This window comes from Netta rufina, assembly GCF_964035555.1.
Source record: "Netta rufina genome assembly, chromosome: 1".
NCBI lineage: Eukaryota > Metazoa > Chordata > Aves > Anseriformes > Anatidae > Netta > Netta rufina.
The window spans coordinates 7021138-7045813 of record NC_140123.1 but is presented as its reverse complement, the minus strand read 5'-3'; the positions used below and the strand labels follow the sequence as shown (position 1 = coordinate 7045813).

At 36.6% G+C, this 24676-nt stretch overlaps 1 protein-coding gene across 6 annotated transcripts in view; it reads right to left on the bottom strand.

Annotated features, from left to right (window-relative positions):
- The window catches only part of DLG2 (discs large MAGUK scaffold protein 2), a gene marked incomplete at both ends in the record, with an annotated part of 1073896 nt that overhangs the window by 329376 nt on the left and 719844 nt on the right, over positions 1-24676 (bottom strand). For all 6 annotated transcript variants that reach the window (XM_084304810.1, XM_084304812.1, XM_084304813.1 and 3 more), the window contains one exon: positions 6616-6785. In XM_084304810.1, coding sequence (XP_084160936.1) covers positions 6616-6785 — 170 coding nt within the window. The remainder of the gene's footprint in view (positions 1-6615; positions 6786-24676) is intronic.

Here is a 24676-nt window from a genome sequence, read left to right as displayed (position 1 = left end):
AAATGAGATGGCAAGTCTGTAGTGACCAAAGGCACATAAATATTTTATCTGTGCCATTAAGCAGAATATGATAATAGCAGCAACATGCAGATATCATCACTTAAAGAATGAGGTACGGAGTCTGAGAAATAAAAGGTGCAGATATAACCTGCCATTTTTTATCCATCGGGCATTGGCAGCATTAATATATCAAAGTATTTTTTAAAAACAGCAAAAGCTTTTATGGCATTATTACAAAGATTTCTAATTTTATGAGTTTCAAGAGAACACCATATTCATGTGATAAACTATGCAGATACTCACATATTCTTATATGAGACAATCTTATCCTGCAGGGAAACTATGTCTTTTAGAGATGTTAGCTTATAAATGATGATTTTGAATTACTTTCTTAAAATTGGAAAATTATATATTAGTGCTTGATGGAGCACTTTCTGCTGATTGGATGAAATGCAGGTCCCTTCAAGCAAAGACATTTCACAAAAAAATGGTATTTTACTTTAGTTATAGTGTCTTTTTTATTCATACCTGTGGTAAGTGATTGTGCATTACAGTAATATGAAGTGAAGCACGTAAATTAGAGTTGAGAATCTCAGTAGTTTGTTAAATCTAGGTTTGGGAATATTTGCCTGCTTTCACATTTTTCTACAGCTCTCTTTTTTACATTTCTCTATTTTACACTGTTTTAGATCAGGATTCATGAAAAAGCTCACAGCATGGAAGGAAAACGTTGAAAAACATAAGTGAATTCATAATTGATGAGATCATAAGACTGAAATTTTTAAAAGACTGTAAGAAAAGGTTTCTGGTTAATGTAAAAAAATGCTGAAAACACTTTGGAAATATTAAGACATTTCTTAGCATGAAATTTAAAAAGTTTTGGAAGTTTTAAGCAAATTAACAGAATATTTGCCTAACTTGCCATACAACCTTCCTCCCCCCAGATGCTAAGGATTGCTGAGTGGTATTATTGCCCAGTAAATTAGAAAAAAATAGGCCAGTATAAAAGTGGGAGAGAGCCATACTAATAAAAATATACATATCATCATCAGTCTGAAGGAAGCTTTTGCAAACAGTTATCAAACAGCAAGATTGGAAAGTTCTCAGTGTTCTCTGGAATAGGGAAGGAGATAATTGGGTTTCATTGTTTGCAAAAACTCCCTCTTTCATTTTAAGAGCTCTAACTATTACCTGAGATAAAAAGCAGACCTTTGCCTTTGCTTTAGTAGACAAAAATAATAGGTTTTCTTCTTTCCTTATTGGGATCAGAAATTGTAAACATAAAAACAAACAAACAAAAATGCAAAAAAAAACACAAACAAACGAAAACACTCTATTCTGCTGTCCTGAATTGAACACTTCTTTTTTTTTAGAAGACAGTCTTAGCAGAAATTTCAGAAATATGCATACTTCTACCAAACTTTCTGGACTATTTCAGTTGTCACTGGAAGCTGGATGCTATGTATGCAACAGAGTACAAGCTTTTCTCACAAAGGCCATCAATCCAAACAAAAATACAACTCAACTTCTATGAAACAAGTATGAACTTCTGGAGTAGAGAACATTTCAGTGACAATTACAAGCAAATCTGCAGTGAAATCATACCTTATACTGTTGGTGAAAATCTCTGCATCTTCTCAAATTTCCATAACTAAGCAATGGGTTAAAAACTATACTACTTAAAGCATACCGATTCTTCTCCTAGTATAGTAGGAAAGCTTCATTACTACGCAGTGACTTTATTCTTTGTCATCAAGAATAAAACAAATAGTTTTGTGAAAAGGAAATCTCCCACGTGTTGCACAGTCGCTTCAGGCCACCACAGCAAAACAATGAAATGGAAACTCTGGAACTGGTTATGCCCAATGACTTCATCTAACATTTAGATGAATTTGCATAATTAAAAAAATACATGCATATAAAGCCCTTTGTATTCATCCCATCTTATTTCTAAGTATTTTATTGAGATGCCCAATTTAGGAGCTTAATCTTGGCTGACTAATACTTCTTTTTTAAGAAATTAGATAAGATAAGGAGGATAGCCATCCACAGAGAGATACAGAACTAGGCTAACAGATGTATTAATTTCTAATTTAGAGCTCAAAAACATATCAACACCCCAAGTGAGTTAAACAAAAAGTCCCCAAACAGTCCTAATTCGGACAGCAGGAAAGAATAGAAAAATAAGTGCCCCAAAAATATCTTCCATTAGATGCCCAGAGCTGGGTTGGGTGAACCTGATCAAAATGTACCATTGGCTGAATTCACCAGGAATGCAAAAAAAAACATGTTTGTAAAAACAGAAAAAGAGTTGTAGCTGCTGGTTGTTTCAGAGCCTTTCCATGCAAAACAGAGAGAATAAAACAGAAACTGTAGCCATCTCTGCAAGATTCAGATGCAGTTCAAACACTGAAAGGATAGTTACTATTGAATTATCATAGAGGATGAGAGAAATTAGTCCTATTTCTCTATAATTTTATTCTCAAACCACCACAATTTCTAGATATCACAATAAGTTATGCTTTATATATATATTTTTAATTATTTTATTTTATTTTTAATGTTTTTAAGTCTGCCATTTTTCTACTCAAGTTCCCTGGTTACTCACCTGTTTTGCCTCACGTATCCCTAGCTTCATTTTTCCAGCTGTGTTGTCTTTTAAGATGTTACATTTCCTAAAGAACTGAGGCCAGAAGTTTATTAAGAAACAGAAACAGTGTTTTCTGGCTTTATTTTTTTTCCTGGTATATAATAGAGCTTGATATCAGTTAGGTATTTGTAGAATCATAGAACCACAAAATATCCTAAACTGGAAGAGACCCACAAAGATCATCAATTCCAACTCCTGGCTCCACACAGAACCACCCAAAAATCGGACCCTACATCTGAGAGCATTGTTCAAATGCTCCTTGAACTTCAGCAGGCTCAGTGCTTTGACCACTGCTCTGGAGAGCCTGTCCCAGTGCCCAACCACCAACCAGTGCAGAACGTTTTCCTAACACCCAGACTGACCCTCCCCTGTCCCAGCTCCATGCCATTCCCTCGGGTCCTCTTGCTGTCTGCAGAGAGCAGAGCTCAGCCCCTGCCCCTCCGCTCCCCTTGTGAGGGAGCTGCAGGCCACCATGAGGCCTACTCTGCTCTGGGCTGTACGAACCAAGGGACCTCAGCCATCCCCCATCCATCTTCCCCTCTAAACTTCACCATCTTCATAGCCCTTCTTCAAACGCTCTCTGATAGTTTTATTTCCTTCTTGTACTCTGGTGCCCCAAACTGCATACTGTACTCAAGGTGAGGCCTGAAGTTTGCAATTCACTGGTCACATACAGTGCAAAGTTTTTTGTAGGCTTTTAGAGGAATCTAATACAGAAGTTATAATAAACACCAAGAATCAACTTTAAATTCCTTTGTTTTGAATGTCTGCCCATTTGTTCCCCAGAAACAAAAGCTGTAGTGTATGTAATCCATTCTCATTACTGTTAGCCTTATTATATTTCAATACAGAGCAAGAAAAACATATCACTTAAGGACAGGGTTTTCAATAGTGTCTAAATTCCATTGATTTTCAATAGGAAAGCTCCCTTGCATATCCTTCCTCTGTCACAAACCTCAGCTACTGCAAAGATACTGGCTGCTATAACCTGCAGAGAGTCCTGAGTGTTTGAAGTAAAGCATTTACTGTTTATTAAATACTAAGCAAAGCCATAACACTGAATCATTAAAATTGTATGTGACTGAAGAGACATAAAGGAGGCATAGAAAAGACAATCTCCTAACCACACAAAAGACAGAAACATCCTGCAATGATCTGAGTTAGCAATTAAGTTCTAGACACTGACTATAGACATCAGCCAATATTATCAATCAGGTGTGGCAAACTGATGAATGCACAAATTTAAATATCTACATAGCTGCAGTTCTGTTTGAAACCTCGGTTCTCTACGGTGAAACTCATTTGTGTCTTCATTTATCTCTTTTCCAAAAAAAATCGAGTGAAAGAGTTACACTGATTTTTATTACACATGATGCTTGGACAGCTTTTGTAAAGCAGCAGGAGCAATTGCACTCAGACCTCAATCTGAAAGGGCCCAAGTTCTTACCACTTGCCAGCATATGGCCTTTCCCTTGCCATATGCCCAAAGCCATTGCTACAAAATGCATATATAACTTCTTATGTTCAAAACAGATTTGCAAAATTAACCTTTGTCTTTTATATGCTGGTTGTTGGCCAGAAAAACTAACATATATTAAAAAATATCCAACCTTTATGAACTCATAGCTTGCAATACCCTTGTTCTGAATACTCAGATGAAATTAAAAAAATATTTTTATTAAAAGCCTTGCAAATTTCCTTATTACCTTCAAGTGCTGAAAGATACGATCTACTACACATAACTAGAAAAGCTAGTGATCTGCAAGTTTAAGTTTTTACTGGGGAGCTAAGAGTTGCTTTCATTTGGTAAATTCTCAATGCAGAAAGATGAACTCAGTAACTTACTGACAGAAGCAGATAGAAAAAGAAGCATCTGAAAAGATCTGCTGCTTCAAATTTAGTGCAGAACAGTTGCCTTGTCTAAAAACACATTCACCTTTCTTACTTTGTGAATAAACTTATGAGCAGGGAGGCAGGAGCTGGTGCATGGACTACCAGGCAAAAAGTTTTGTGTTTTTATTTTTTTTTCCAAAAACTATCTCAGCAACTTTATTATTTTTTTTTTCTAACCAAGTTTCCAGTTAACTTATTTTTATAATATTGAAGTGAAAATTTAAAAAAGATATTCGGCTTAGCAATAAAATTCAGTATTTATAGCACATAACCGTAGTAAACTTCTTATTCATAAACATATGGCTGCAAAATCGATATTTGTAGCACTAAGCAGCAAAGCTTCTTTAGCTAATCATAAAAAACATCTTTTTTGTATCCTCTCTATTTTGTGGAAATAGATAAATATAAAAATAAGTACTTGCAGGCACACAATCAAAGCAAACATCTTGCAAGAAAGTTATTAATAAATGATTGCCTTTCCTGTCCATTTCCACAATGCTGCTATAATTTGGTCATGGTAAATAACTTTTCTGTTTCATCACTATCTGAAAGGATATGTTAATTTTAGTTTAGTTAGCCTTAGGTTACTCAAAATGACTGTCATATCATACAATTTGTTTAATTCCAAAGCTTTAAAATCACTGCTGCCTGCACTAATATTCTGATTTCATATGCATAGGAAATCTCAACAAATATGCTTTTCTGTTAGAAAGACAGTTTAGCATTGTAATGACCACAAGAATCCAGACTTTGAGGGTTTAGCTTTAGATGTATGTTTAAATCTACCATGCTGTTTGCCAAGAGTAGAGGATGATATTTCAGGTCTCACAGAAAACCATTATATACACAGAAGAAGTATAGTATAGATGATATTGAAAACAGTGAACTGTCTCTGCTTGATTCTCAACAATTCTAAGTGTATTAGAAACAAAAAATATTATTGGCATCAAAAACTACTTAGAAGTATACTGAAGAATTCATGTGAGATGAAATGTAAAAGAAAGCACTGAAAAAAAAACTACAGGTTATCCAGTGCAGATGAAACAGGTAGAATAATCTCATATGCATGAAATATATTGGACATGTGAATTCATTCATTTCATGTATATGCTATTAATTAAAGACTTGCTTAAGAAACAATTATTTGAAGGCAAAAATCTACTGTCTGTTCATTCTATTCTCATACACTGTGAAAAAAAATAATAATTTTCTTTGTCCAGAAATTAGGTATAAAAGAAAAACAATGATCTAACAGCTAACAGCTGTAAGGAAATTTCAGGCAGGAAAAACAATAAAATTAAATTTGTTAAAAAATAACTTCTGTATGTAGATAATAATAATAAAAAAGCACAAAAGGAAAGGTGAAAAGAAAATATAAAATTTCACTTCAACAAATATTACTCAGCTTCCTGTGAGACACTTTACAATTTGTAATGATGCTACTAAAAATTTGTGTGTGGTTTTGTTTGGTTTGTTGTGGGTTTTGTTTGTTTGTTTGTTTCTGTAGGCTGAAGGTTCTGTTAAAAGTGATAAAGGTGATTTAGGCTAGGGAAGGCCTTCTTCTAGGCTTCCATGGAATTTTGTTGAAGGAAAAAATAAAATTCTTCTATGTATCTAGGTAAATTAGTATTCCTTGTTCCAGAGATAACTGCAGGACAAACCATCAACATGAAAACAGAAAGAAGAGGTTAGGTACCAAATAAATGTTTTTAATAAAGGGAGAATTCAGAAACTCTGCATCCAACACCAAAGGTCCAACACAGAGGAACTTCAGAAGAAATGTATCTACTGTCAATAAAAGCATACTATTTCAGTGTCTTGCATTTATTCTGAAGATAAGGAGCTATCTCTACAGCAAACATGAAATGAAACAAATCACAACTTCTTGAATTCTTTATATTCCAGGAAAAGACATACAACAATGAATTAAAGTTCTACCAACCTAAATTCACTTTATTTCAGTATATGACAGGTCAACTAGTTAACCAATTGACAAAGTCAGGTCCTATTTGAGCTAAGAGAGAGGTCAAACGTCAAGGTTAAAATTGATGTCTTTTTATGTTCATATTTACCTTTAGGTCCTTTGAACAACTTGATCTCTACCACGGTCTCCAGAATAGGTCTCCTTCGACGAACATACAATCGGACTATGGAGCCAGCCTCTTTTAGGGCCTCCACAGCTTTGCTGTGTGAGACTTCTGACACATCCACCTCATTCACTCGCAAGATGCAGTCATTGACCCTTCAAGAAAAACAAAGAGTAACAGATACTAAATGCTTCAGCTGTTATTTTGGACTGAGTAAGGTTTAGTCAGTAGTATTATAAAACAAAAAACACACCACTGTCAATTTTACCAGATGACAATCTTCATGCAATATACTAAATTAGCAACGAGTTGGAAAAAGAATGCATCTCTCCAAAAGACATCCTGGATTCAAACTAAAGTCTACCTGCTCACCTACGTCATACTCAGCTACTCACCTACCACACTCCACCATAAATTGGGGCTGGGTCCCCTGGAGTGGAAAAGGATACTAAACATCTCGGTTTTGCAGACTTTATTAAAAGACTTTTTACTAATATCATCTAGTTACAACATTCATGATGCATGCTTCTACTACTACTACCATTGCTCTTAAGGAAATAAGTTCATTTAATTTAATACAGAGAGATCAGTATTCATTAAAATATCTTCTTAAATCTTCTTATATCTCTCTTCTTCAGCAGAGACAAAAATTCTTAAGTTATCAAAATACAAATGCTGTCCTACAAACAGCAATTTAAAAGAGAATATTTCATCCTAAATAACGTGAGTAAATTTCATTGTTTACGTTTTCACCACAAAATGTGTCTCCAAGATCTGCTGTTTGGTAATAACATCTTTTTTTTTTTTTTAATAGAATACTAAAAAAAAATCCCTCATTTTTTAATTTTGGTTATTTGCTGAGGATTAGCTAATATATTCACCCTCAAAACAACCTAATGAAGTGGAGTAGTATTTTCCATATTTTACAGTTGAAAAGAAAATCTACACTTTGACAGCACTAAAACCATCTCCATAGCACCAGGCTAATGTCTTAACTACTGTGCCATCTTTTCTTTGCAAATGAGTGTAAGAAAAGCAAATTCCAAGCAACTAGATGAACTTAAACAATACTGTTCTTATGTGATGAACGTTTAGTATGAGATGCCTGTAAGTATTTTGGGTATTGAAGAAAAAGGCATATAAAAATGAATGTGTTCTTTTGCATGTCTGAAAGGACAATCAGCAAAGAAATTATGGAATGCTAAAAATATTCTCATTTTTGCTGTTTCTATACATAAAGATTGACCATGAAATACAACCCTTTACAGCAAAAGAACACTTGAGCTCGATATTGCTCAGGAGTCTTAGCACATGAAGAAAGAATGAATTATTCACAAAAGATTATCTGAACTTAGAATGGATTTTTGTTACATTTGAGTGCTGCTGTTTTTGTTTAAAACAAAAACGAAACAACAACAAAAAACACTACTTGAAACCAAAGATTTTTTATGTTATCAGCCTTTTGAAAGAGCATTTACTGGGGGAAATATTGATAATATCCTTCAACGGACAATTGATCTGACGTGGAAAGGACTGAAAATTGAAACTCCAGACAAAAAGTGCTGTATTGCAAAGTTTCTAGTTTTTGTTCAATGACTGGGTTTCGTGCTTTCTGTCAATGCCAAAAGCATTCATGTATAATTGTGTGGTTTGGCTGTCAAACAGAATCACAGAATCACAGAATTTCTAGGTTGGAAGAGACCTCAAGGTCATCGAGTCCAACCTCCAACCTAACGCTAACAGCCCTCCACTAAACCATATCCCTAAGCTCTACATCTAAACGTCTTTTGAAGACTTCCAGGGATGGTGACTCCACCACTTCCCTGGGCAGCCTGTTCCAATGTCTAACAACCCTTTCAGTGAAGAAGTTCTTCCTAACATCTAACCTAAAACTCCCCTGGCTCAACTTAAGCCCATTCCCCCTCGTCCTGTCACCAGGCACGTGGGAGAACAGGCCAACCCCCACCTCGCTACAGCCTCCCTTGAGGTACCTAAAAAGAGCGATAAGGTCACCCCTGAGCCTCCTCTTCTCCAGGCTGAACAAGCCCAGCTCCCTCAGCCGCTCCTCGTAGGACTTGTAATTAATAAATTAATAAGTGGTCTAATATAAATTGCTTTTTTTCTATTAAATAAATTATGAATGCATCCTGCTACTACTTCCTACTCAGATAGTAATTATGTCTAAACTGCTACTCTGTCTTTCTATTAATACTGCCATATATCTGATTTTTGTCAAATTTCTGACGCTTATTGTCATAGTTAAAATACAGACTATATGAACATTAATGAAGAAAACACAGGATCCTAGCCATTGGATAGTTATGAAGATGATAGAGTGGGAAAAAAATATAAAAACACTAAAAAGAAGTGTTACATTTCTTTTGTTTCATATATTCTGTGCACTGCATTGATAAATATTGATACTACTCAATAACCCTGTATATCTACAACCTCTCATAAAGGTTTTATTGATGCCTCTGTAAAAGATTAAAAAAAAAAAAAAAAAAAGATTTCCAGAAAAAGTCAACTAAGGACACGCAATTGCAACTGACCTTGCCAAAATCAGTAAGCCACACACATACTAAATAAAGCAAAAATAAAGCAAAGCCTTTGGAAAAGGACATTTACACTCTGACAGAAATCCGACCCTAGAGTTATCTATTCTCTTAAAACTGTAAGACCATTGTTAATAAAAAATACCCAGATTAATAGTACTATTGTAGGATGAATGTAAGTGAGATAACACAAAGCTGCTCTGGTGATGGAAGTACTTCACTACAAAGTGTTCTGTTTGTATACTAACTTTTTCAGTGCAGATGTAACTGACACTAATCATCCCATTTAGTTTGCTATGATGAACCCACCTAGTGTGAGATATCCACCTATACCCTTCCAAAGCTATAACTCCTTCACACACAGGGTGAAAAAAAAAATAAAAAAAATGAAGAAAATACATGCACATGCATCTGAGTGTGTATGTGCATGTGTAAGTACCTATAAATATATAAGTACCTATACATTCTTATGGCTTTAACACAATTTTTAACGGACATGCTGATGCAGCAATAGATCAACACTGATCTCATGGGTGTACAAATATTCATTGAGAATATTCAGACCACTAAAACAGCAAGTCCACTGTGAAATGAAATAAGCTGGTGAACTGATCTTAACCTTCTTTTTATTATTATTAATATAGACGCTTTTTAAAATTTTGTACAATCCAGTTAAACTGTAAAGTTTCTACCATACTCAAGTTCTACTCTCTTAGTGACCTGTAAATGCTGCAGCAGTATAAAACTAAAATAAAAATAGCAAAAAATATCAGTAAATCCAGCATCAGAAAATTCTTTTAGCTGTTGAAGTGTAAGGTCTTACCACTTAGAGGATATAATTTTGCTCTTGTGAACAGCCCTCCAGTGTATTTTCCCAGTTTCATTCAGATGTTCATGTAGAAACTGTATGGCAAAAATATATTTCCTTTGTTGATACGTGAACTCCCTTCCCAATTTATCTTAAAATCTTCCCAAGGTGGGTATACATTCTCTGTGCAAGTTAGTTTCAGGCCCAGCTTCAGACATGTGTTGAACAAAAGATCCGGCCCATAATCCAAATATAGTAATACACAAGTCCAAAAAAAAAAACAAACAAAAGAGATCCCTATACCAATAACTGTATTCATTCCACAAAATCTCCAAGTCGGAGGAAATTGTTCCAACAAATCTCATTTCCACAAGAGATTTTTTTTTAATACTAAAGCATTTATGTAATAGAATCAGTACTTTTAAATTATTTCCACTCTACTTATAAACCTTAACATATTTCCTTGAGAAAGGAAGTATGTTCATATGATTACTTTTTGAAATACATATGATAAAAAATGTAAAACTTTCTAATGAAAAAAACAGAAAATGAAGTTGTATTCTAAGCTATGAGTCTTGCAACAATTGAAAACAAATATTTTATTTAATTCTGAACAAAAAGAACTCTTAAAAAAAATAGTCTTCAAATTTAGAACTTTAATTGCTGAGGCTTAATAATACAATCTCATCATTTGCTGATGTGATGGGTTCACGGAGTTCTTGGCTAAATTTACTCATGTTTCTTTGAAAAGCAACATGTGATTGGAAGTATTTTGGAAAATGCATGTACCAGGTTGAAAAAGAATGAAAATGTTTGCACCATAATTTAAAAGAACATAAGCCTAGAAACAATGTTCATGGTATTGTTTCCTTGAAAAAAGAAGGACTACATATCTCATTTCAGCAAAGCACAGAAGTCTCTGATTTAATTTTGAAGTACGAGTAATGTTATTTCTATTTTAGCCAAAATACTCAAATTGGGACTTCGCATTATGCATATATGTCAATCTATTTTAGTCATCCATGCAGGTTAACTGCTAAATTAAAATTAAGTGAGGCAGCTCTTCCCATGGCATGCTGGCTCATGTAAATGCTGTTACAAAATGGGTATATTCTACAAGAATTTGTAGAATAGTTCAGGTATGAAGAACTCTGGCTCACAAAACACAGAACATAGTAAGTACATGCTACAATCATGTCAAGACAGTTACAACTGATGCAAGAAATATGAGTGAGATTTTGCCTTTTAGGACAGGGTCAGGGATGCAGAGGTTTACCCATAGCTGTTGCTATCTTAATGAGTGGTTGGATTAATTACAAAGAAATACTATACTTTAAGGGCTTTTACCAACTTTGTTCTAAACCTGACTACTTTCATCTGAGTTTTCTGATTACTAATTTCAAGAAACTGTGCAGACATCCTTGAAAAGGTGGTAATTGCTTCAGTCAAGTTGTAAGAACAGAAGATGAACGCAACCCTTAGGCATCTATCAGAAATATAGTAGGTGACAACTGGTAATGATTACTCTGTTCAGTCTGTTCTATGCAATATGGTGCCCTGCAGAGAGACCCAAAGCAGTCTAGTACAGCAGCAAAGAGCCGCAGAAGACCAAATGGTCCTGCCAGGAAACATTAACCCACTTGCAATTCCATAAAGGAACTACTTGGAACCAACCATGGTCTCAGGAACAAGGGACTTATCTGCACTCCACAGGACAATGCAGACGCTAAAAGCTGCAGTAATCCACAGGCCTTAGTTACCATCTAGACACCTCCAGACTCATTGGCCCATATTAATGGGGCAGACCTGCTTACACAAATACAGTTACCATGATTTATACTGCAGAAAGGCCAACATTACCAGATCATTTTGAAGCAATTCTAACTTTTTTAGGTACTTCCTCAGAAAAGTTAAAATTAATATGGACTTTATTATTTAGCCAAAGCTTAGAAATTAAGAAAAAAAAAAAAATCTGTTAAGGGAGAATCAGTACAAAACCTTAGGTACCAGACAGAAAAGATAAGAGAGAGAACTAAACTTTCACTTTGTTTCTTTGCTCCTGCTTTGTCTAAACTTTTCAGTCAGAGTTCCCCTATAAAAGGGCTGATGTTTCCTTTTTTTTTTTTCTTTTTTTTTTTTTTTTTTCCCCATACAGACATCACAAGAACAAGCACTTCAAGCAGGAACACAAGATTATAGGTGACAAGTTGAAAGGACTGACTATTATCCTTTCTTAAAGATATCAGTGAATCATAATGTAAATACATTACCTGACCCCAGGAGAACCAATCTACTCCATTAGTTAGGGAAGACTGCCACCTCCATCCCTTTGTTGATGTCTTTATTTTTTTTATTTTTTGGGGGTAATTTTGATATGCACCCTCCCCATCTCATGGTAAGTAAAACGTACAGTATATAGGGATAAAAAATTCAATTATTGACACTGGCCAATAAAATTTCTTTACATTATTATTACTATTGTAATTTCAACCAAGAATGCAGAATAAAGGATCTCAAATTTAAAAAAGCAGTCTTCAGATCTGCCTATTCAATTACTGAATATAAAGCTAAAACTAAATGCCAGTGATACACATGTACCATGGGGCATACTGTTTTTTAAGTATAATGATACTTAGACACATGATCCAATTTCTGTAGCAAAATCACATATACCCTCAGGCCCCTTTCTGACATTGTAAACTAGTATAAAACTACTGTTATGTCCAATTTAAAAATAAAGGGATAAAACATAGCAGTAAAAGAAAATTTCAGATCTCATTTGCAATTTATGGTTCTTTCTGCAAACTAGAGAACATCAAGTGCTTATGAAAATACATTTGATGAAGGCACCAGCCAATCCTAATTCAAAATTTGACCCTTATGTGTTTTATAATGAAATTCCATAAATCTCATAGAAGAGTTACTTGCTGAAACATGGCTGATAAAAGTTATGGTTTGGGTGGAAAAATAATTTATGAATGACTTGAAAGAATTTCAGCTGAACTTAATAAAAATCTGAACTCCTAGGAACAATCTAATTTTAAATATATATGCAGATATTATAACAATATAATGGAAACCCAAGCGTATTTAACATGAAGGCAATATCTGAAGTATATCTAACCCACACTTCCAACAAGGGCAGAATTGTCTGTGGTCTTGAGAAAAGCAGATAAAAACTAAATCTAAAAGTTTGGTTTGGACTAAAACTAAAGTGTTGCAAGTTGAAAGAAAAAAAAATCATCTTCTCAATTCTTTAGCAAGTGTCATTCATCTGTAAAAATAAATTGAGGAAAAATAGAATGTTTTTCCCTCAAAATGTTCACCTAATGCCATCCCAACTCTTTCTGTACAACTTTGAGCCGGTCACTTACTTTATTTTTCATAGTCTTCAAATAGAAGATGAGAAACCCATATACCTTCCCCCGTATTTTTCTTCCGTTTACACTCTACATAAACTTTCCAGAGGAAAACCTGCACATTTTTGGCTAATCTCAGACAGGGACCACCCTCCAGTGTAGCCTGTAGGCATACTGACCACAACAGATAACGAACCAAAGCCACTCTCTGCCTTGTCCTGGCTGCATTCACCCTTGAACCCAGCCCTTAGAAGTCAGAGATGAAGGCCAAATGCTTCCAGCACTTGCAAAGGGGGTGGGCGTATGGGTCTGTATGTGTGTAAAGACAGGGAACTAAACTCTGGCATAGCATTTCTGTGAGTAAACGGAGCCAGATAGACGCTTTCTCCGTCTGTGCTAGCAAACCAGTTTCTGTGTGTTGGCTGTGTGGAGCCTGAAAGCTGAGACGAGTCCTGTCAAAAAGCAGGGTGTGCTCAGTTAGGCCTAGTGCTGTGCTGCTGCAGCCTTGCACCAGCAACCAAGTTGAGTTTCAGCCAGAGACCGAAATCAAAAACCCTAGGAATGTTTTCCATTTAAGAATATGTGTTGCTTTTACAACAGAGTAATAGAAACCCTGCAGCAGTATCTGCAGCATATCACCAGCCGTCAGCCCACGCCTACTGGTGGGAGGTTTTGGTGAGTGACCTGAAGTTGTGTTAGTTGTTCCCACAGTACACTCCTCTGGACCGTTGCAGCAGTTTTGGCATAGAAAGAGCAATCTATCTTTCCATGAGGAAAGTCAGTCTCGAGCATGTTCCCTCCCAGCTGAGAGAACAGAAAAGAAGCAAAACAGAGCAGGAGGAAAAGCCTGTGCACAGCAGACACTGCTCGCTCCCCCTGGACTGGTGCAATGTCTTGGCTGCTTTTCTGACTGTCCAGGACAAACTAGCAGGAAGCCCTCATCCTCCAGAAGGCAACAGCCATGTAGGATTGCACCAGAAAGCAGAAAGCATGGGGGAAATTCCTCCTCTGTATACCAGGAGCCCAGTGATAGTTTAGGAGGAATAAATGCCTACTGTACTGCAGTCAAAAACTTCAGATCACCTCCAAGAGGGTTTAAGGTCATGCCAGCCTGACTTGCAGGTGTATTACCAGAGGACTTCCATTTCATTTACAGAACAGAGACTGAAGGGAAATTGTCAGGGAACAATTCAGATTTCAGAAAACACTTCTGAATTTCAGAATGTGTTATTGCTTCAAATGATTGTGCATTTCCATAGCCTGTTAATAACATGGCCTTATTGAGACCCGAAACATAACCAGCACAGCTATAGAACTGTCAGGATGTATTTACATTTATTGTCCATTGCTACTGCTTTAGTTACTCATGGATTTTTTAGTACAACAGCCATCTTAATGAAATGTCTATGTATTAAAGAGTCTGCATAACAGTAACTGCATTTGGAACACAAGTCTGTGACTGGTAACAGTATCAGTAAAAATATTAGCACAGCAGCTCCTTATCATGCACAGCATGCCTTCTCCCCTCTCCCTATGTTTCATTTATGACTCTAATTTCTATTTTGGAAGTTGTAAGTCAGAAACAGACAGCATATGCACTATATAATTAGGAATGGAAAAGTCCCTGCAGCCTTTAGGCTGCTAGAAGAAAATATATTTAGAATCTTGAATATGTTCCTATTCACACAGTTTCAATGGAGGACACATTAGCATTTGCTTTTCGTTACTCTTTTTTTTTTTTTTTTTTTAATATATTATTTTAAAGGTCTTAAATTCAGCTGTAAGACTTCACTCTAGGCACAAACTTGGCTAAAAAGCAGTTTATCTGTTGTTTAAAATACTTTGGATCATTTCTGCATTCTAGCATATTTCTGAGAACTTCCTGGGGAAAGGCTGGGGCTCTCCTTTCGTTAACTCTTTCCACCACACTGAATAGATCATATTAGCCTTTTACGCAGTATGCCTTTATCATGCAATGTCTATTTGTTTGGAAGTGCTTATATACATCTCTTCATTGAAAATATCTGCAAAGATACTATCTAGTGTCCAAGAGAGTCTGAAGACAGCTCATATACATCAAATTGGCACAGTGAAATCCAATGCAGAATTAGCCACACCAGCACAGACACTGGCCGCAGTATGTCTAGCATGGAAAGCCACCTAGATTGATGTTTACCATATGTCTACAGCCAATTATCATTGGTAAAAGGCCATGTTAATGCCACTCTGCAACTTTGAGCTCATTTAGAGCTAGCTTGAACTCCTGCAAAACCAGCCATGCAGTGATTGATTTCAAGAGGGGGCCCATTAATGGCTACCAAAAGGAATAAAAATAGAAAAGAGAAAAGGACAGGCTCAACCCCACAGTGCAAAAACCTCTCTCACAAATTAAAATGAGAGACCTTGAGTGCTGGATGGCTGCAGGGTAAGATGGCCATCACTCAGACTGCACTGAGCTCCCCAGCCAAACCTTACCATCTATGGGAGCCTTACCACTGAGGAGCACGACCCACCCAGGAATCCTGCCCTTTGCTTAATGGAAACACTGCTGCCCCTGAATGATCAAGCTTCAGGGATGATTGGAGCTGAAGTCTGGATGAAGGTGTTTCCCTGGCTGCAAAGATAAAAACTATATGAAGCCATAAGCCAGAACAGGGGTCCATCAGACCTCCTGTTTCCTTCCAATGGTGGCCTTTACCAGGTGGTATAGGAAAAGAGGAATACAGTATTTACCCAGAATACATTTTCAAATTCTGATGACTCTAGGGTTTCCTGAATCACATATACTACTATTTTATTTAATAGCCTGAGCTAGGTTCCTTTTCCACAAATTTAATTTGTTTTCAAAACCCATGTACACTTCATATCCACAGTGTTCTCTGCCATTCAGCATAGTTTTGCTACCAGTTAATAAATAAACAAATTCGTTTGATGTCCCCAAATCCTTTCATTAGAAGAGATAGCAAATATTGCTCCTTGGTCATTCTCAATGCTCTGTTTCTCTCCTGTGGTTCGGAAACAGGACATAATCTCTTGCCTTTCATAACTGATTTTTCATCATCATAAGAAAGGCCCTGCTAGACAAACTCTACAAGCCAAAGGCATATAGCTAATCTAGTAGTCACACTAGTTACCACCTGTGATAACATTTCAGAGAAACCCCACCCGTCCATCTTTCTATTTATCTGAACACCTCTTGGGTGCACCTGCAGATTTATAAGTGAACTCTGGAAAACAAACAAACAAACAAAGACAACAACAAAAAGCACTTCAAGTCAAAGCTGTTTCTATTAGCTTTGTTTCTTGAATAAATGACATTGTTTTACATTGGAAAAAAAAAAATCCAGCCAAGCCAATAATAAGTCATTTCATTCTAATAAATTTTGAATTAAAATAAAATAGAATAAAACAAAATAAAAGGTTAGACAGTCAGGGAAACAAAAATCAAAACAACCATCTGCTGTCTTATTATCCAATATCAACTCCTAGAAAAATGATTCCAGAGCAGAAAATGTTCCACTTTTTATAATGTAATGCTCTTTTTAAATTGCAGTAAAAATCTCCCATTATTCTGGAAAGCATCCTCAATACAAGAATGAAAATAAATTTTGCCTCTTGCTTTGACTCAATTAAATATTTAAATATATTACAAAAATTGTCACCACAATTGAAACTAATGCAGGTGTCCCTCATCAATGCTCATGATATCCATAAGGAAGAGGCCCTGGTTCACAGCCTGCACCTTCCTCTGTGAATGACATGTTTACTGCAAGACTGCTCAACAATAGTTGTCTTTTAGGAAGTGAAGCAATTTTGGAAGTAAAGAATAAAATACATTTATTTCATAGCTTTTCCAGTTTAATTACTTTTCTAGAAGATGTTGGCTCATGCTTCCTAGGGAGAGGATGGAGAATGCAGGGTTCCCTTCAGAGGTGAGCTGAAAGGTGATTTTTTTTTTGTTTGTTTCTTTCATTATTTTCTAATAAGGGAATCCCTGACTTACTTTTCTCCCTTTGCCACTGAAAAGCAATGTGGACCTAATTTTGCATCAAAAAATGTTTGTTCAGCTAGTATTGCACACCAAAGTCTTTTTAGACCTGAAATTTGTATACAGCAAATTTTCATATGGGGATGCAGCCAGCACTCCATTAAGAAAAGTTCACAGGCAAGTAAGACTTAAAAAAAATAGCTTATTTAAACAATTATAAGTCCAATAAGTAAACTGTATAATTTAAATAAATTCCCACATCATTTGAAGACTTTTAAAAATTCACTACTGCCTAATGCACTAATCATGTATATTTTAAGTTGTTGATTTCCAAAAGAAACTTGGTAAGCAGTTAAACTGAGTCCATTCTTAGGCATAAGAGTGAATGTGTAACTAAATTTTTAAAACTAACACTGCAGAAAAACAATAATTTGACCTTATTTTTATTATTCAAAACTGTATAAAAGCTGAAGTTTCAAAAAAAACACATGAATGCTCACTGCATCATATTGACTTGGAAGTACTTGAAAGCTATTCATGATGACCTCCTGGAACATGACCAACAATATTCAGGAGCTAAAAATGGTGGTGAATTCCACAATAACTCCAAATATTGCTGTCTACATCCTCACCTTAGGAAAAACAAACAAACAAACAAACAAAAAAAACCCTGTCAATATCAAAATTTCTAACATATTTGGCCCAAGGTTGAGCCAAGGGAAAAACAACACCATGAAAAGTATAATTTTTGTTTCCTCTGATAAAATTCAGAGGTTCGGGATGCTTCTTGGACAAACCCAATGCATACTGAGAAGAGAAGCAAAACCCCACTGGGTTTACACCTCTCAGAAGAGCCTAACCTCCTTACACATGCTCTGAGAACAGGAAGTAGTTAGCTAATAGCTAATCTTGCAGGGTGTAGCTATGTAGAGTTGAGAGGGAGGAGTAGCTAGCTCCCATTCAATTTGCACAGACAGACTCAAGCATACACTTTTTGGATAAGTCAAGTCTAAATAGACATACAATAGGAGGACTTCTCCATTTGTTTTTTTCCTTCATCACAAATTCACTGAACATAGCCTGTTGCTATATAAGTCACTTGGAAGTATAGTTATTTTAAATCACTTATAACACAATGATTTTCTGCATCAAACTTTCAGCTATTGCTTGACTAGCATAACTCAAGGCAAATGAATTCTCATTTACTAGGTAAGACACACCTATAGTAACTTTGTAAAGAGTTTATGATCTTTTGCTTCACATATTATTGTTTTAAGACATAGTACGTGCATAAGGCAGACTCCCTTCCCCCAAAATACGCAACATCCAGTTCAAGCAGAGTTAGGAATTACAATCCATAAATGTATGCCAAGTTGAAACTGCTTGGTTGGGGATTAATTCTTCCCTTTGCCAGACACATCAGTATAAAAGACAAAACAAAACACTTTTCCTCCCATAAAAGATCATTTTTAGTTATCAGAACTGAAATTCCTGCCTTGAGTTACTGGAAACCAAGTCCAACTTTACTAAAAGCAATAGATCTGCAATTGCACAGACCAGACACAAGAGTGAGGTGACCACTCCAAATAAAGCAACCCGCTGACCAAATGCCTGGTTAGTAATCAATCAGCCTCTAGGCCTGATGAGCCCACATTTTTGTTTAAATGCTTGATTTTGATTGCAAGCTTATGACAGTGAAGGGACAGCAGAGGAAGCAGAGAGTTCCGTGTAGGCAGGGGAGGGCAGGATGAGGAGGGGGATCACAGACAGAGCGCAAGAAGCTGGGGCTGATGGGCACTCCTGGAGGCTTCCCTGCAACAGGCTCTCAGATTTCAGACAAATTTCTTTTATTAACCCTTTCGCGAGACCTATAGCAAGTACCATTTCCCTTTTTTAATACACAAATAAATAAATAAGTTGCTTCCCCCACCCTTTCCTTTGCATTTCTTATCCAGCTCATTTCTCAGCTTTGGTATCCTTCGCTCTTACCACATTTTTCCATTCCTCCGTCCGTTCTCTATCTCCCCAGTTATCCTCAGTCTCTCTGTGTCTCGTCTCCTGCCACTGCCATGTACGATGCTTTCCTCCTGAAACTACTTCCACTAGCAACCGAGCACTGAAACTCTGAGCGCATCCAGGCTCTGTCAGCAGCTCGGCTTTATCTGGGTGGCTCTGGCAGCCAGCAGAGAGAGCAGCCTCTAATGGTGGCCAGAAGGAAAACTTCTGCTCACAGGATGAGTATCTGTGTTTGCCTTCAAAGCCGGAGGCCAACGTGGGACAGCAGAGAGGCAAAGAATGAGAAAAAAGGAGGTGTAGGTAGCTGTGGGGTGTTGTGGGAGGAAGGTGTTGGGATAAAGAAATGGGAAAGGAAAACAAAACCCTGTAAAGTCTGAGATGAATGAAGAAGGCACCAGGAAGCTGCAAAGCTCCTCCCAGCTTCAGGCTGCTCTGCAGGTAGTGGAAGATGCCCCAGGCCAGGCTCCGTAGGTGTGGAAGAGGGCAGGGACATCTCTGCAGCCCTCACTTACCCTCCAAGCCCTCCGGTTTGGCTGGCTCCAGCACCATGCGGGGGTTGGAGGCCTGGCGTTGCACAGCCTCCAGTGCTGCCTCGATGAGTCCAGCCCAGGGAAGGACGAGGTGCTTCCTTGGGTCCAAGATACGCTTTGGCTGCTAAATACACCAAACTACTTGGTTATTCCTCACCCATGGTTAAAATCCTCCCAACTGACACTAGCGCTGTCTGAAGCGTATTCAGGTTTGTGCAGGAAAACCAGTTACAACAGATAACCCAGAAGGCAATTCCACATTCAGTTTTTTTACAAGCACTTTTCATCTTTGGCGCTCAAAGTGCTTTGCAAATATGAACTCGTTTAAGCTTCACAACAAGCCCCGTGAGGCAAAGATAATGATCACTATACCCGTTTTACAAATGGAGAAACTTTAGCACAAAAGAAGAAAAGTGTTACCACAGATCAGGCATAGCAAGTTGCGAACAAAACTACGCAGTCCTGCCTCCCAGGCGCTTGCACTAACAAGTAGAAAACACTCCCTTCCGCTCAGGTTTGATTAAGAAGAGCTATTCCAAACAAAGGTGTAGCATTAAAAAAAAAAAAAAAAAAAAAAAAAAAGGAAGAAAACGTGTACTTCAAGTTCTGTAGGAAACTTCAGGAGCTTCAGAACGTAAGTCCTATTAGGCTACACACTTTGAGTAAGCGAAAAAAAATAATCTTGCTTCTTGCAGTGACATGACTCAGGGTAACATGCAGAATGGCACAATGTAAACAACACATCCAAACAAAATACACATATTGCAAGGTTGATATTAAAACCTGCATGCCATGGGGAAATAAATGTAAGCCCCCCACTCTAACTTCTGTAGTAAAAGCGAAATGAGGAATATAGCAACAGAGATCAGGAATGGTCAGGAAATACGGTTTGGCTGAAGCCTGAAAGTCCAAGTGTTTATTCAAACAGCTGCTGAGAGTTTTGATAGTGCATGAAATGACAGACTGTCTGTCTCACCATGTATTAGCATTTCTGAGATTAGCTGTCAGAAGCAAAAAAGCCAGCCAAGCTTTTTCTTCGAAGTTTTTGAATCAGACCTTTGCTGTTTATAAGGAACATTTTTTTTTTTTTTTAAATGAGAACATAAGTCATTTTCCTGTTTATCCAAAATCTTATTTTCAGATTCAGTGGGAATTGAAATAAATGAAAAATTCAACAGAACCCCAGAGGGTTACACCTGTTGAGTATAGGAACAGATGTGAAATATTTTTTTCCTTGACTAATGTTAGACTCCACAGAGAACTGATGATTTCTAAGGTATATAACCGCAGAGGGCTTCTTACACAAGACAAATTATCACTGAGCTATTTAAATTTGTAACTGTAGTAGAAGTGCAAACATGTTGATGAAATAATCACTTGGATTTGGCTGCATGGTGCTGTTCTGCTGCTACTGCTGCAGCATGCTGGGGCTACTGAAATTTCTGGTGGGATAGCTGCTGAAGAAACCCCTGGCAAAGAGCCCTGTTGACCAGTTCAGTACCACTGCATGAAACATCTCATGCAATTGGCATTATAAACCTGCAAGGTACCTACAGTCCTAATAACATACTGTTTTGCTTAAGTGTTATTCTCAAACAGTGGTTTCAGTTAGTGGAAGACAGCTCAGAAACTTACCGGGGGAAGAAACCAATACATTGTGTTTAAAAAAAAAAAAAAGTCCATCGTTATTTTCTATAAAGAGGCTATTAAAATTCACCAGTTTCAAAGCCCATAAGCCAGAGAAAAGCCATGGCTTTTCTTCCTATTAGATTCTATTTCATTTACCTGAGAATTCATTTGTCAAAACATCATTTCCCAATCCTTTCTTGCATGGCATAAGAGATTTTTCTGCAGTCTATCGAATTATTTTCAAAGTAGAAAAAGCAGAAGTAGGATCAAATTCACAGACATATTGGGTCTCTGAAATACTGAATAAGGAATGCAAACTTCATGTAGAAAAAAAAAAGAAAGAAAGAAAAAGAAAAAAAGAAGGATTCAGCAAAAGAAAAGTGAAGTGGTGAAAGCAGCTGAAAGGAGACTTAAATGGTAACATATTCCGTTGTCAAAAAGAAGTATAGATTGGTAATGTAAAACAAGAGTCATTGTAAGCCACTTAAAAATATATATGTATATGAAAATTCAATTTTGGTTTTGTGACCTGCCTTTTTTATGTAGATCCCCTGCGATAATTCATTTTTTTATATTATAGTAGCTCAAAAAACGATATGAACAGATACACAAACAAACACAGTTAATAAGATCAAACCTCCTAACACACACCAGGACAGAGTGAGCAGCCAATAATTCATAATCTAATTGATGACGGTCTGCAAGGCAAGCATGTTTTGCCTAATGGGGTGAATGTCTCTTTATTAACTTACTACTAAATTATGTACTGAACTAATAGCATTGTCAGAGGCCTGTAAACAGTGCAGATATGAATCAGTGTTTTGTGGCAGTACTGTAATTATAATAACATCCTGAACAAGCTTTATGCCATTGCAATGTGCATAGACCTGGTACTGATAGGCTTAATTCAAGATCAAAAGTTAACAGAGACTTAGGCAGTGAATCACAAGGCAGACACACTTCTGTTTTGATATATAATGACGGTGAAATAAAGCCAGTTGCCCAAGCTGGATTAGAGACACACTTATAAAGAACATGATCCCTCCTGGGAACAGCTCTTCACATTAATCTGAAAAAGCTCCTAATTTTTTCCTATTCTCACTCCCAATTCACTTCTCAGTAAGCAATCTAGAGCTACAAATGGATACCAACAGGTAACAACTGTCTGCCTGCTGCTGCTGGAGGGATTGAGGTTTCAGACTTTTCATCAGAGACAAAGTACTGTCATTGCAGCCTGTGGGGCAAAGACCAAAGGGGGGTCTTTTATCAAATCACTTCCCAACTGGGGTCTTGCTTCTGTTCCCTCTCCTCCATTTCTTTTTCCCTTTGAGTTTCTCTGGCAAACTGGATGTAATTATACCGGCATACTTCTTAATTCTAATTTTTAAGTTTGAAAGAATAGCATGAATTTGTAGTGTTTCCTCTTTGGTTCATCTTCAGTAAGATAGAGGGAAAAAGAAAAAAAAAAAAACACAAAAGAAACCAAAAAACCAAAAAAACGAAAAACAAAACAAAAAAAAAACACTGACCAGAATGAAATCTTTGCCTTTAAATCCCTTTTTCTCAGTTTAATTTTTTATTATGAACAAAATATGAACATGAGAAAGAAGTTCCTCTCTTGCTACATATATCTAAGTAAATTATAACACTTTGACACATTACAGTGGGTTAGTTGATAACTGAAGAGAACACAAGTCTAATTTGTTAAAAACCTTTGCTGGTAGACACTTAACTGAAGCCTTAAGGCACAGAAATAGGAAAGAAGTAATCACTATTCTATTCCAAGCTTTCTGCCTGATTTACTGGATAACTGAGGGTAAGTTATTTAGGCTCTTGTCTCCAACAATTAGCGTGTGTGCTACATTATTTTCCCACACCAGATCACTTGGAAAGCTAGGGAAAAATATCCACTGGGGCTGACTATTATGATGATGGTAGAACAAGGCAGCATGCCTTAAAAATTCTGCAGTTACATAATCCTAAACCTGCTGACAATCAGTAATTAGAGTAATATCAGGAAAGACACATTTGCAAAGGAAAGACAAACACTGCACACCCTTAGTGGTTTATAACCTACAGGATATAAGGGTATGTGTGCCGTCTGCCAAAGGTAACTGGCAGTAGACATGCTTTTCTCAATGTGTTTAAGTGCTTACAAATACCCACACTCTTAAGGGGAAAAAAAAAAAAAAAGAAAAAAAAAAAAAAAGTATGCTCATAAATGGGAAGAGACTTGAAACCAGTTTCCTAGAAGAAAGAATGAATGAAATAGCTACAGGTCCAGGCAGCTTACCAGGGCAGGATGCCTGCGGGCACAACCACTTTCTTCCTTGACTCATTCCTCACATCAGCCTTCTTTCCTATTGAGCACATCTCAGGCTCAAATACCAAAAAAATCTTTGATACAACAGTATCCCTTGAAATTCAAGCCTAATGCTGTCCAAATCAATCTCACAGTCCTGCAAATAAACTCTTTCATATTCAGTCACATTAGCAGTAACAATGTGATCTTAGAACCACAGGTTCCGTAAGATTCCCTGGGCCACAAGACTGGTACAAAATGTAAGATTTCAACCCAGGTTCTATCTCAGATTCTTTTTGTCATCTATATTCCAAGACCTTTTAAAATTCATATTTCCAAATTTCCTTCATAAAATGGAAAAGTGCTTTTTCTGAATCTGGAAGCAATAGGTCAGGAATTCATATGTGTTCATTCCTGCAGATAGATTTCTGAGAGAAATACCTCCACCATAAGACCAGAAAAAGACTGTGATAAACTATAACTAGATTTTATTTATTTATTTATTTACCTTAAAATTGTTTCAGTTTATGACTACTGGAAAAAAAAAGAATATTTGGGGTGTCTTTGCTCTTTGTACTTATTCATAATTGACAGCTTTTCATTATTCTTTTACTAGCTCTTATTTTAATCAAGTTTTACCAGCACACTGCTTCTAGTTCCATTAACTGATCACTTGTTTTCACAGAGTATGATGAATTTTTTAAATGCATGCTGCATTTTAGAATCCAGAATTTCACTTATGATCAATAACTGTAAATAAAAGGAATTGCTGAGATGGCATATTGAAGTTCGTTGTTTTATCTAGGCAACTGAGTCAACTACTATATTTTTTTTCTCAACACAAAGTCAAATAAAACTA